Here is a 14,897-nt window from a genome sequence, read left to right on the forward strand (position 1 = left end):
GACAATATGATGCTTAGACTTGCTAGAACCATCCCATGCCCATGAAGGGACAAAAGCCAGTGTGCTGAGGATGGCTGATCGAAAAGACAGAAAGAACCTGGGTCTTCAGTGATGGTGCCATGTCTCATCATAGCCAACGTTGGCATTATCCTATCTCCTTTGCTATGTGAAATAACAATTCCCTTTATTAGTAAAGATATTGGAAGCTGAATCTTCTGTTAAACGCAGTCGAAAGTATTCTTTTGGGATTAGCAAATCTATGGCAGGCAATCTGTGTTTCTGCCTCCAATGCCAGTGTTATAAAACATAGCAATTTTTTGTCCTCATTCTTCTCAAGCTCCCGTTCCAAGCAGTCACTACCAATCAACTGGAGTTCATATGCTAGTGAAAAATCTGTTTGCTATTCCTGCTCTAGGGCAAAAGAACACAAGCATCTGCTTTGTCACAAGCTCCCCCACAAACATTTTCTTCCCATTGGTCCTGGCCAACAATTGGAAAGTGTCCCTGTAAAACCAACAATACATCAATACCCATGACACCAACCCACACAAACAATTCAAACAAGCCTGAATCAAGGGAAACAGGTTTGCATGATGCCCAAGGACATTTAAAAAGGAACTTACTTTAGAAGGGTCAATTCATGCTGGGAAGGGAAGTCAGTCACACGGCAATCTTTATTTGAATATAATGGAGCAGAAAATGCTCTTTTATTAATCTGATGTACATTAAATATCTTTGCAGCTGTTACATGAATGTTAGGTATCTGGCATATAAATGTATACACACTTCCACATGTGACAGATTTATACTGTACACGAGTCATCCCACACGAAGCATGCCCCTTCACAAGGATACGCATGGCTGCCTCAGGACATTTGTGAAAACACACTTGGTCAAACATTTTGGCAATCAGGAATCAGACACAGAGGAGCATACCAGAAAGATGAGTTCACAACAGGACCAGCTGTACTTCAGATGAAAAATCCAGAAAGCTGAAACAGAATTTATTGGGGTTCACACATGCAGCACGTATATACAGTACAATTAGGGTAACTGGAACATTCATAGCAGGAGGTCTTACAGAGCAGTAAAAACAGAAAAGAAACAAGACAAGACAAAGCAAAATACCCAAACGCCAAAACCAAGGTCAGGACCACTGCCAAGATCGCATTGCAAAGGAGAGTGGGTTGTAGGTTTAGCATGTGGAAATGGAGGTTCACCTGAAAGAAAAAGCCCTTCCAGGACTTTATTTACAGTATCTAGACATTAGTGAAGGACATACCATCTCTTCAACATGTTCCTGGGTCAGGGCAATAATTCATAGCCACATTTGGGATGCTATGAAAGCACATATCAAGAAAGAACATTTCTTTTTTCTTCCGTTTGATTTAGGACATAGGTTTGGTACGATAAATGTATAACAACAGCAGTGGAAATGAGATGAAGTCATTAATCTGTCCACTTCCTAGGCAGACCTGGGGTATGTCGGAGGCAAGGGAGAGTTCCTTTCTTGGACGCCTACTTGGGTGTGAGAGGGTGATACTCTGTAACTTCAAACAAGTTTATTTTTGTGCACATAATAAAATAGCCAATTTTCTGTACGTTCTTCCTGGAGGAACAATATCCATAGAAAACTGGTTTCCCAGCACCGCGGATCCTATTCGAAGTCAATACAAATGCAGAAAGAAACCCTTTGTTTACCGACATGAGGTTGAGCTTGCTAAGTCTTTCCTTCCCTGGGGCTTAGGGGCAGTGCTGATCTGCAAACCCATGGGACTCAGTGTGGTGCAGACGGGGCCTCTGCCACGGGAGATGAGGCATAACTTTGGCCCCTGGGAGCAGGCTCGGCCCGTTGTTCTCCAGGTACCTGAAAGCTGCTTAGGACTCTGCACCCCTGCATCTAGGGTAAGCCGCTAGCTTGGTGTTAAACCCTGTCTGAGTAGGAACAGAGGGCAGAGGGGCGCTTTCTCCTCTTCCTAAACCTCCTCCTAAATCTGGACACACTTGGCTCTAAGGGGAGCACGAACGTAGGAGGCTAGGCAGAGAAGGGGCAACCTCTGCGAGTTCAGCATGTACTTCTGAATGGAAAGCACCCAGCCTTCCGCATCAGGGAAGACCCTCTGCAGGCATGGAGAGATGTGTCCACCTTCCACAGGTCAGTGGATTCTGAGACATGGGCCTCTCTTAGATTTCATGCCAGTGGTGCACATCCTATCTATGCCCCACAGGAGTTGAGAAGCAGTTGGGAATCTAGCCCAGTACAGGGCCAAGAGTCTACAGCTCACACCCCCTGCATCCTTCTGTTCAACACATGCTCCATTCTCTGGCCTCCACCACACACGTGGAATGATCACCATGTTCTTTAGCCCCAAGCGCCCCAGTAAAGCTTGGCCTTGCCTTTGTACACTGCGAGAGTTAAGAGGCAGCAAGAGGAGGAAGGGGGGCAGAAGAGAAGGGAAAGAAAGGAAGTGCGTACTACCTGGGGGAGGTAAGGAAGAGAGAGCTAGTGGGGAAAAAGGAAATAGGGGCTCTTGGAGGGGAGGCTGGAGGGTCACTGACAACCACCCTCTCTCTGCTCTGCCTCCCCTCAGGCCGCAGAACCCCAAAGGTTCTTCAAGACACTTTGCAACAACCATGCACTGGTTTTAAACTGAAAACTGAAAATCTGCTACTGACTGTCAGACTTTGTTTTCTGGGTGGCTTATCTGCTGAGGGTAGAGAGGGGGAAAGCTGCTCTCGGATATCTGTGAAGACACTTGACTCAGTCACAAGTCTTCCAAATCAGAAAGGAAACACCCTGGGAAGCAGAGGCCAGCAGCTGAGGGATTTGCTGACTCTGCTCTGCTCCAGAGAAAAAAGTCCCACACTGCCTGCTCTGGAACAGACTTCCCAGCCCCCATCCCTAGGTTCAGGCCACGAAAAGAATACCTTGGAAGACACTGGGATTTTAAAAATGAACATCCCTATAAAGATGGGGCTATCTTTGCTGCTGATTCTTTTCCTTGAATAATACCTAAGGCAATTTCCTGCCAAGACATTTAAAGACATAGCACATATGTGGCTCCGTTTTTCTCGTTTCCTCAGTTAGTAGTCCCTCCGACAAAGGCCAAGCCATTGAGGAACTTTCTCCTGCTGTCAAAGATACTCCCGATTTTCAAGGAGTTCCTGCACTGCCCACTATAGGCGATTAGTTCTTTTAAATTTGGAAAAATAACACTTTGTGTTTATGGGGAGGGCGTTTCAACCATCTGATACCCTCGTTACAGATGTTTTCTCTTTCACGCCGTGTTTGCCCTGACATCATTTAAGTCCCGTAAAGGGTTAATTATCTCCATGCAGCAATGCCTCCATGGGAGGTGCTCAATACATACTTATTGAATAATCACACAAGACGACAAGCGAGAAGTGAATGCTCTGCCAAGTTCCTTCCCCCACCCAGCCCTGTTAGCCTTAAACATCAGCTGCATCAGCTGCATCCTTGTAACTCAGAATTCTGGGATTACAACATTGGATCTAGATATTGTTTGAGAAAGACCAAAGGAAACCCTGGCAATGGCTGGAGCAGCTGGTGAGACACTACCCCGTTTAGAGCAGAAGGCATTAGACACAGAGAACTGACCCTCCCCACCTGAAACAATGAAGGAATATACAATACACCTCGGAGAGACCGATAGTTTTCTTTTGTCTACATTACACAGATAATGAGCGAAGCTTAACTCAAAACACACTTTGCTTGGCAGAAACAAAATCTGTAAGAAATGTGTAGTCCATTTCTGAGTGCCCTCCTGGGTAGATTGCTTTGGTTGTTGCAACATGACTGGTGTTTGTGTAGGCGTGGTAACTGAACTAAGTTCCACACGATATGGGGGAAAAGGAAAACCAAATATATAGCCAATATGCACCTAAACAACCAACCAGTTACCTCCCTGTGATACCAGATGAAGGCCCAATTCAGACGTTCCTGACTTCAGAGCCTTTAATGCATGAACAGGTCAGGTGTTTTACTGAAAAACTAGGTGAAGCCCATTTTGATATTGACCAGAAAAGAAATTGGAGAATATCATATTCTGTTTGGCTTGGCAGAGGGAATCAGAAGGTATTCCCAAGGAATGCTTTTGAAATGGTACCAGGGTTTAGAACGTCTAAAAACTGTACCCCAATCTCTGCACTGGAACTTTTGCAAGGCTATCTTGGACTCTCCCTCTGTCACCACATTTCTTTTCCCACCTCTGTCTCGATATCTCAAGACATCCAGAAAAGCAGCGAAGCAGTTTTTGGTGCGAACCTGAACTGATTCGTAGAGATTTGTAAATGAAAGTGCACTTGCCAACTTAGGTAAAATCACTTAAAAACTCCGAAGGCCTACGTCTACTTAAGACCACGTTTAAAGACTTAAGTGGAGTACACAGTCAGGAGAGCGACAGGATACAGCTCTGTGGTAGTATTGTGCTCAGACAGTCTCCCAATGGTGTCTCTGGCTGGGTGGGTCCCTTTCCTGGACAGGCAATAACTGCCCAAGTAGCATTGAATCGAGATAATGCTTGGAATCTGAAGAAGCCGAGAGCACAAATAACATGGGAACTATGTTCTCTGGCCCATAAGGGCTTCCAAAACAACTTCCTGAGCTCTTGTACGCGTGCCTAGTTCCTAATTTTTCAGTTTCTAAACTGAACCTATGCTTGTAGGTTCATAGAATGAACCTACAAGAATGCTTGTAAAGATGAGTTTAGCATCAGAAGGTAGATAATCAGATGAAGCGATTTTCATGAAGATCCTCTAGAGACTTGGACTACACCCACTAGCAAACTAGTCCCAATCCTTTATAGACAGGGAAACTGAGGATGTTCATGACTGACATTCTCCCCAGCAAGATCTGGGTCTCACTGTTGGTTAGTGGTGGAGCTTGGGCTAAGACCCATCTATCTTATCTCCTAGGGTCAGCACTCGGTGTGTAAGATGACCTGGGTTTGGCTTCCAAAGCACAGGATTGTGTGGCAGCTGGGTGTTGTTAAAACCCATCACTTGGGGGTGTAACATGGTATGGGATTTATAGTTTGGAGCAGCTGGGGGTTTTACCTACTGAGAGGACCCAGTGATAATAGGATTTGGGAGGATTCTGGATTGGTTCCAAAGGGCTATGAGGAAATTTTAGATAGAAAAGGAGCTAGAAACATAGGAGCAAATGGTTCTGTTTCCTAGGCTTTCTCTTTTTCATATACTCTCATTTTCCTTCTACCGTACTTGAAATGAGATGCCGGGTGTATGTCCCTGTGCCAGCGGCTTCCTACACTGATAGAACTGAGAGTTTCTACTTAATTGCATGGCCATATCTTAATCCCGCTAACCCCAGAACAAGCCAGACAGGCCATACTACATACTTGGGGAAGAACTTGAGCTCTCATAGAAAATCCAGGTGACGGGAACAATGGAAGGGAGGCAGAGAAAACTGTAGGAAAGGTGGAAAAGGTGGTGACCAAGAAGGTTTGTGACCACAGACTGTCCAGGAGATTAGGATAGATCCCTCTTGGGCCACCTGGGAGGCTTGGATTAGGTGACAAGAAGGCCAAGAAAGGCCCTGCTGAAGGGGATACATGGTGGTAGGTCTCATGAAGTGGGGTTCAGCTGGTTTATCCTATTCTGACCCAAGCCAGCATTCAAATAAAATTCTGTGTAAACTGGGCTCCATCACTTGGGAGGAGGTTTATGAATTTAGAGCTACAACAGACACTGGAGACATTTGTAAAAATAAAGCTAGTCCAGGAAGCAAAGTTAGCTGTCACGGAAGACTAGAGACAGTAACATCGATACACACTTCTATTTTTTTTTTTTTTTGAAATGGGTCAATGGAGATACGTATCATACTTTTGCAGTTATTACTGCACGTGCTACGTCCAACTAAAAAAAGCCCTGCTCGGGTCCCCAAATATGTCTTTTCTAAGAAGATAAATCGAGGGGGAGACATGAGTTCATATGGAAGAAGAATAATATACAGGGCACTTCCTTGGTTTTTGACTGCTGGCTTTGTTCTCCAGCAATATTACAATGGGCAGATGTGAGAGTGTGTTCTGTTTCTTTCCCTGCTTTGTGGATATCGGTCTACTTGATCTCCTCTAGTCTTTATTGATTTTCCTTCTGCCTGCTACTTTAGCAGTTTTTGATTTGCGTTTTCCTGATGTTCTGGCCCTCAGCTCATATCCCCATGGAACCACCCTCTTCCTGACAGCCCCAACCCCAGGCTGCCCGCCTACAGACCTGAATTGCTTCAAGGGGGAGTCGATTAGTGGCTTCTATTAATGAAAGAAGCTTTTCACAGAGTCTGAACTCTGCAGTCTGGAGCTCGAGGAGGATCATTAGGAAGCGAAGAGGGAGGCAGAGAGGCCTCTGGGGGTAAGACATCTTTGAATGTAATGACTATTGGAAACAAAGGCTCTCCTTAGTGAGGCCCCAAGACTGAGGCCTGCTGGAAATGCCTCTAATAAGTATAGGTATATAACCCTCTCACAAGACAGAGAGAGTTAAAAAAGGAATATTGTTTTAATATGGGATTTATTCCTGGCTGCTGGTCATTGCTGCAAGTCTAGAAGGAGGCTTCAGATTTCAAAGATGAGTAAAAAGGTCCAGCATGGAGGAGGGGCAGGCCCAAAGGGGTGAGAAGGTCACAGTAGCTGACAGCCTGTGGGAATGTCCTGCTGACCTCTCTCTTCCAGGACCAGGCAGATTCCGTGGATAATATGAGCAACCCAAACTACCAGGAGGCGCTGCCTTGTCTGCCAGAGGGCCCCATGGAGTATGGCAGGCTGGGATTTCACACAGAGCCAGCAGCCAGTGCCCCAGCCCAGGGGAAGATAGAGGAACGGGACCCGCTTCAGTGATGCCAGCTATAGAAAGTCCAATGTCAACTACTGGGGTCACTGTTCCTCAGGAAGGTGGCACCCTCAAGGTATCATTTTGCATTTTCAAATGGCTTTAGGTGTGAATGTCTTCCTAACTTGTAATTGACAACTTAGATAACTGACAATCTCTAGACTAGAGACAGTTTGGATGAAGAGCAGAATCAGGTAGGCAGATCCAATTTTTAGAAAGTGACTTTCTTTCCTTGAATCCGCTTTCTGGCAAGATCAATGGCAGCCAGGGGTGGAGGGGGTGGGTCAGGGAGAGGTAAATAGAAGCCCAAGATCTCTCTCTGATCTCTGATTTTCTAACATTCTGAACCACATGCCACCATCACAGATGCCATTATTGTCCCTTTCCCTCATATTTCTCATAAGTTCAATTAGGCTTTCTGGCAGATATTTTGCTTATTCAACTCACTGAGATCTTTGCTGCTACCTGCAGAGCCTTTATTTTTCTTGTCAGGACAGTCACCTTAATTGTCATGCCTGAAAGAGCCCCACCCAGCTCCGTTTGGTACCACACAGTTTTCTCTGAGAGGCCCTGCTGTAACAGCGAGAATTGCTGGGTGTCCTTTTCTAAGTAAACAGGAAATATCACTGTTTGAAAAAAAAAAAAAAAAGAAAGAAAAAAAGAAAAGTTAGAATCCCTCTCCTCTCCTCAGCACAAAAGCAATAATATGCCAACTTATATTTCCTGTGAATGTTGAACTAGGAGCAGGGTTTATTTCTTACAGCAGCACAATCCTCTTAGCTTCCAAACCTCCAGTGAACAGAATCTCAGGGAGGCCCAGTTCACTGGACATTTAAAAAACCTTCCATTGATTTTTGGGTGGCAATAACATCAAAGTTAGGAAATGTAACAAGGCGTAAGAAAATCCCTAAATCAAAACCTGTGCAAAATCACATTTAAGGGGCAAGATGGTATGCATCTAAATTTTAGTCATAGCAAGAGTTAGTGTTCTGATATTTGACCACCTTTCTATATCTGAAAAATCTGAAGCCTTGAGTCAGTCAGGAGAGTTGACACAGGCAGGGCAGGAGGAAACCCCACAGGATGGATGGCTTGTTTCCAGTTACATCAGGACCTGGGTTTGTGTGTCAGGCAGGCGCAGCCCCACCAGCCCCCCACACACGAGCACAGTGGAGGCCAGTAGGATGGGGATGGCTTTGGTGATGCTGACGAGGGAGCCGAATATCAAGTTCCCAAGGACGGCAGCGGCTTTGCAGAGTGCATTCAAGAAGCCAAAGCCTGTTGCCCTGCAAAGAAAAGAGAGTTGGACAAGGCTGAGAAAAGGAACTTGCAAGATTCCAACTTTAGATGCAAATGTCCTATATGTCACTTTCCAGTGATCTCCAAGTAATTGTTTTGTGTATTATTAGAGCAAGGAACTAACTGCTTGTCAGCACATCTGGAGAGAGAGCACCCCAGTTGTTGGTATTGTTCCTTCAGCCCTCTGTTGACTTTCTCTCCCTTGATTCTTATTCTGCCCACGAGTTGCAATTTCTCAAGAGAGGAAATTTCAGGGAGGAAGAGAAGTCTCTTCTCTCTTCCAGAGTTAAATGAAAACGTATGACAACACAGTTCTTTAGTTTTCTTTTTTTCACTCCCTATTTTTTCTTAACTAACGTGCAAGGTTTCTAATAACTAAAGCCCATTTTCAGGAAAAGTCAGGGATGACTGGACTGTATTCCTCATCTTTCCAGTACCATGGAGGTTAACTATCATGCTCTCTTCCCGAACATTTTTGGTGGCAGGCAGAGCCTGACTACTAAGCTGGGCGGCCCATCAATGAGCTACTGACACATTTCTTACATCCTTGTCAGAGTTCCAGGTGGGCAAGCAAGTCCAAGAGAATATTACGGAGGAGAATCAGATTGCAGGCCTTGAGATCTTGCATACTCTGCTGGCATTTAAGCTGTGCAGGTGGTATGTCGATAAGACACATCCCATTCCTTAAGACATTCTTTGGGAAAGAAAAATGGCTATCTTTACGTGTGTTGAGGGTGATTTTACTGAAGCCTCCTGGGCAGGAAACTTAATTTTGTTCATGAGAGTATCAAGATCACTGATGTCATGAGATAACATGAATTTCCTCTGCTTTCAGGTCAGTTCAGTTTTTTTTGTCTGTCACGGGGTACACATGTATCGTAAAGTCACATCAAATGTAGGGTCATCGCTGGGTACATTTTTTTCCTTCTCCAGAGGGAAACGCGTTCGTTTTAAATGCTGCAAAATGCAGCATGAAGTACACATTTTCCTTTGATTGATTTGCAAATTTGTAAGTGCGGCTTTTCTTTTGGCCAATCATAACAACCACTCATCACTACTTGTGCTGTTCCTAGTGATATTTTCTTCAACGTGGAGATATTTATTGAGGTTATTATCCCACCCACCCCACAGGAAAGGAATCCGCCCTCCTCTTGAGCTGCAGGAACCAAGCCTGTGAGTTAGTGCAGGCTGGTGATTTCACTAATCAGAACAGACTTAAAAATGGACAGCAAGCACTGACTTTCTTTTCGGCTATGACATCTAGAAAGTAGAGTAAGGAATGGGTGTAACAGAATCTCCAATTGAGAGAAACAGGAACTTCTTAAGAGGGTAAGCTAAATTTGTATACTTCTTATTATTTTTGGCTTGTTTTTAAGAAAAGAGACCACTAATAGCAACAACCACCAAAAAGAAAAGGAGATTTAATATACTAATAACTATTTTCAAATGAAATAGCTTGAGGCTACATGTTGGGCACCAAAGACTTACTACATAGCATCGTATCATCACCCACCGCCTCCCCCATCTCCACAGAGATGATGCCATGAGGCTGAGGCTGAAAAATTTTAAAAAGTAATCGTTTTTTTGGCTCCCATTAACTAGGACTTTTGACTTCCCATTCGGGAAATTGTATGTATGGATTTAATAAACATTTCAATAGTGCAATGTGCCAGGCATTACTCTAAAAAACAAATAACAAAACAAAATTGAGGCTTTTTCGAGCAGATTTAGGTTTACAAAAAATTTAGTGAAAAGTAAAGAGAATTTCCATATATCCCCCCCCCAGTTCCCCTATTATTAATATGTTAGTGTGGTATATTTGTTACAGTTGCTGAGCCAATATTAATACATTATCATTAACTGAAGTCCGTAGTTTACATGAGGATTCCCTCTTTATATTATGTATTCCATGGGCTTTCACAAATGTATAATGGCATGTATCCACCATTAGAGCATCATGTAGAATGACAGTTTCACTGCTCTAAAAATCCCCTGTGCTCTCCCTTCATCCCTCCCTCCCTCCCTCCCTCGCCCCACCCCTGGCAACCATAGATCTTTTTACTGACTCCATAGTTTTGCTTTTTCCAAAATGTCATATAATTGGAATCATACAGGATGTAGCCTTTTCAAACTGGCTTCTTTTACTTCTTTTTAAAGTACATTTTTTGTTTCATAAATTACCAAATACGTCTGATGGTGGTGAAATAAGCTGTATTGTTCTGGAAAAAATGGGTAGTTGTTGATAAGAAAGAAAAACATTCTTCTGTATGAAGAAGTCTCTCAGTGCTGAGACTGGAGAATGACTCATGCAGAATTTACATGTGTGTTATAATAACCATGTTTTCCCAAGCTATAAACCTTTGGTATAACTCAGAACAGGGTATAAAATACTGGTGGCCATCTCCTTATCTCTCTCAAAGTGTACCAGACGAGAGGACAACCTCCTGAGATTTCTGGGCAACACTAAGACATGCGTCAGAAGCAGCTAGTATCTGAAGCTTCTAAAAAAAGACGATCAAATCCTTATTTCCTAAGACTCTCCCTCTTCATTTACCAAGCAGAGGCAGCTCTTCACATGAAAATCTGGTGTCGATGCAAAGCATATAGCCTCCTTAAATTAATGTTGGTATTCGAGAAAATGTGACTGTCCTTTCCTTGGATAAGTAAATTACTTCTTCAAATACTTGTAGCTGGAGGCTGTGATTTTCTATGCATTAGAGGCACAGCTGTCTTAGAAAAATCATACTCAAAAGTGTCTCTCCCTTGAGGGTTATCTGTTTATAAAGAAGCTTTTAGTTTATTTATTCCCTTGTTATTACTTAAAGGCACGGCATTAACTTCTGCAGACGTACAAAGCACAAGCCACCATGTGCTCCTAAAGTCCTCTGAGGATGGGGAGCTCAGAACATGGAGGGTCCCTCCTTGTCAACTTAGCAGCAGGACAAAAGATGTTCGATACCTTCTCTTAACCAGCAAGCACCAAAGAGAAAGACTGAAATGATCTATCATCTTTCTAGAAGCTCCATCCTTCATTCCCCACCCCCTCCAGCCAGAATTCTTTGTTTTCCATTCTTGCTCAACCTATCAATTTAAATCCTTTAAGTGGGAATTTTTTCCCCAAACAGTACCCTGTGAGTGCAGTCCTGTCCCCCATTCCATTAAGGTAGCTCTTCTCTAGCACCATTAATTCCCAGCCTGAGAATCAGGTGCTGGTCCAAGCAGCTGGCTTCAGCTCAGCTGATGGGGGCAGAGAGTCCCCTTGCTGCAGCTGGACTGTGGCTCCTCCTCCAGGGCCTTCACAATTTAGTGAGTCTTAGTTCATTTATATAATTATACTCGTATGTAGTAATTGGTGGCTGGGAAAAGAAAACTGTAGGCTCCATTCTGGATAGCGTGAGGGAGAGTAGCTTTGCCCTCCTCCCATCTAGTCTCTTTCTTATTTGGCTTCTCTGACTTCAGGGCAGGATCAGCTGGGATATTTTGAGGCTCCTGGGAAGAAGAGAGGGACACTGAATGATGGCAGCACTCAGGCAGTGCCTGGCACATCTGGCAGGCACCGTGTGAGTGTTAGCCATTGTTTTAAACATCGGCTGAAATATCTGCCCCATTGACTGATGAAATCATTAAGAAAAGAAAAATAATAAATGCTATGTTGTGAAATGGAGTGAAATGGTATAGGTCCAGACTGAGCTCCTGGAATGTACCTGTTAAAGGGTAAACTCTGAGCATTTTCTTTGTCTAGTCTAAACTTTGGAAAGGAACTTTTCCTGGACAGCTCAGCCCAATCATTGGTAGCAGTGTCTCAGTGTGGGGCATTTGGGAAAATACAGGCGATCCTTCAGTCAGGAATACTCAGTGACCTAAACATTCAGCTGGAAGTGGACTATTTGAAATAAAACAGAATGAATTTCATTTTTCTCACAAAATCAATATTACCAATGACGTCTAGGTTCCCCAGGTTAACCTAAAAAAAGCTACTTTAATAGTGACTCCATCTGAGCTATAGGACTACAATGCTAAGAACATGAGAAACCCCTTGAATATTTGTCTAAGAAGCAAATGTGTCATTAATATAATCCTCACTTACACACTCTCTCATGCATTTACTCCTTTAGCAGTCGTTCATTAAAGCATCTCTTACATGCTCAGCACTGCACTAGACACCAGAGATCCCAAAATGAACAAGATAAAGTGCCCATTTGCAAGAAGACAGATGCAAAGAGATCATGGTAACACAACATGCTAAGTGCAGCGACAAAGATACCCACGGGGTATTATGGGGGCACAGAGGATGGCAAGTGATCTCCGGCTAGGGTGGGGTAGTGGAAGGGAGCTTTCTCAGAGGGGATGGGTGGGAACAGAATTGGTTTGAAGGACTAGGAGGAGCTTGCCAGGTGAAGGATGGAACGTGGGCAGAGGTGTTCTCTGCCTCTCACATCTGCCTAACTTAGCTCTGTGGTACCCCACTCAGGTCTGCCTGAGGCATCTCCCCCAGTGGCTTCTCAAGTGCCAATGGCCTGGCTTCCGTCAGTCCCCAAATAAGTTTCCCATTGCTTCATGCAGCTGTTCTCAACCTGGGGTGAGGAGAGCAATCTGGTTGAGTAGGGTGCACGGACACGTATAAGCCTCACCCCGTGGTGTTCAAACCTGGGCGCATAGTAACACCCGTGGAACTCTGAAAACAGTAATATAAATGGCAATACCAATGCACAGGGTCATGCTCACAGAAATTACGACTGCATTGCTCTCCCGGGGGCCCAGGCATTGGCAGTTTAGGAAGTCTGCGTGATGTTAAAGTGTATCCAGGGCTGAGAACCCTGCAGTCTCCCACAGACTTCTACATTTTTGAATTGATTTGGATTTACTGTTGCACACTAAAGGAAATTACAAAGGCAAAACATCCACTTCAGCCTTCAACAAATGATTTTCATTTCTGAGTTCCCTTTAGAGTGCTTCCAATCATATCCACATTTTTACACGTGACAGAATTTACAGAAATTTGCTTTCTGCTTTTTCCAATCAGTAACATAACTGTTTGTCCCATGTCATTTATGTTTCATGTAAAATGAAGTGATTTAGCGAATAACCGTTATTTCTGTAACCATACCATTGGATAATTAGGAGCTTTCCAAGTTTGGGGAAACATAAGTGATGCTTCAGTCAACATATTCACACATGAGACCTCCTCTGTTTGCATGTGTTTGTTAGGCAAGATCAGGCAGTGTAGCACCACCAGGGAAGATATTTACTATGTGCTGCTGTGGCCACAGGAGAGGAATCTAATGCAAAGGCTTCTAGCCTCTGTCTTCTTCTCTGCTGGCTCTTAACTTCTCTTGTGTATGCTGGTTTCACAGCTCATTTGCACCAGAGGCAATCAGATTCTCACCTAACCTGAATCTTCCCTTCTCTTCCAACTCTCAGTTGCTACAGGTTGGACTTGAGGCAGCCATGGAGGCCTTCCCTGCTGGATGAGGCCCACCTTCCTGCTCCCCTCCTAAGGGCTGGGTTGTACCAACTGCAGAGCTCCCCTGTCTGGAGTTAGCCTTAGTGAGGTCCCAGCCACATTTTTAGGGTTGGATGGTGTAGTTCTTACATTCAGTCATCCCAACCCCTTTTTGGGACTGGCACAGGCATGCATATGACACTTGTGAAATGAACTAAGGAATGTCCTGATATCTTTAAAATAGGTTGGAAGTAGATTTCTGCAATGGCCATTTGATGTTGCCAGACTATCATCTTACTTTTTCAGAGGGGAAAAAAAAAATCGAATTTCACATTCTTAAGTCAGAAAAGACTGAATTGCTTTCTGATCTTCAAAGAAAGAGAAAGTTTGTCTCATCCAAGTAAGTAGTATGGTATGTGTGGGATCTGGGTATGTCCTCCTTAACCTGGGGAGATGGCACTGTAATTAGGGCTCTCCTCGCTCACACACGTAAGCGGAGAAGGACATACTGATGAGTTGTGAGCTGGGAGCAATCTCTGGGCCCAAAGCACCCCTCATCTCCCTCCCACCCCCACAGCCATCAAGGGTCTTCCTAGTTCTTATTCCTGTTGAAATGCAAATATTCATGCACAGCTAATAATGGAAGCCTTTGTGTCTGATCAATTATCTGTTAACGCTAGCTAGGAAGTGAGGGCCTGGGCCAAGATAAGTAATGACAGAATGAAAGTGAGCATTGGGAGGCAACTTGGAGTTCATCTAAGGCCAAGGCTCACAAACATGGCTGTCCACCCCAATTACCAAGGGAGCTTCTTAGAAACAGATTCCCAGACCTCTACCCGAGACCTACTGGGAGCAGGTAGATATGTGTGCACTGAGAGCAGCACCTGAGTCACACATCTGGGTTTGAGGCTACGTGGTCCAGGGCAAGTTACTTCCCTTCTTTGTGCCTTGTTTTCCTCACCTGAAAAGAGAGTAAAGCTACCTACTCTTGTAGGGTTAGCGTGAGGATTAAACAAGGTTAAATAAGATGAGCTAAATAGCACAATGTCTGACTCACCCCCCATTTCTCAGATTTGGAGACCAAACCCCAGAAAACTAACAGAACTAATCTGAAGTTACCCAGCTATTTTCTAGCAGCATCTGAATTCTGGTCTCCTCTACAGTGTTGATGGAGAAGGCTGGGAAGGGGAGGAAGAGGGTCTCTAACAGGCAGTGCTGCATGGGGGCAGGGAGCTGACAGCTAAAAGATCTGGAGGTTACAGGCTTTGGATGACAGAAGTGGAACAGGACA

General features: G+C 44.2%; 1 protein-coding gene across 1 annotated transcript in view; it reads right to left on the reverse strand.

The window, feature by feature from the left end:
* Positions 1–5,832: 5,832 nt before the first annotated feature.
* SV2C (synaptic vesicle glycoprotein 2C) overlaps positions 5,833–14,897 on the reverse strand; it is a 169,060-nt gene continuing 159,995 nt past the window's right edge. Inside the window, exon 13 of the mRNA XM_081053165.1 lies at positions 5,833–8,150. Coding sequence (XP_080909291.1) covers positions 7,967–8,150 — 184 coding nt within the window. The 3' untranslated portion in view covers positions 5,833–7,966. The remainder of the gene's footprint in view (positions 8,151–14,897) is intronic.

This window comes from Rhinolophus hipposideros, assembly GCF_964194185.1.
Source record: "Rhinolophus hipposideros genome assembly, chromosome: 7".
Classification (NCBI taxonomy): Eukaryota; Metazoa; Chordata; class Mammalia; order Chiroptera; family Rhinolophidae; genus Rhinolophus; species Rhinolophus hipposideros.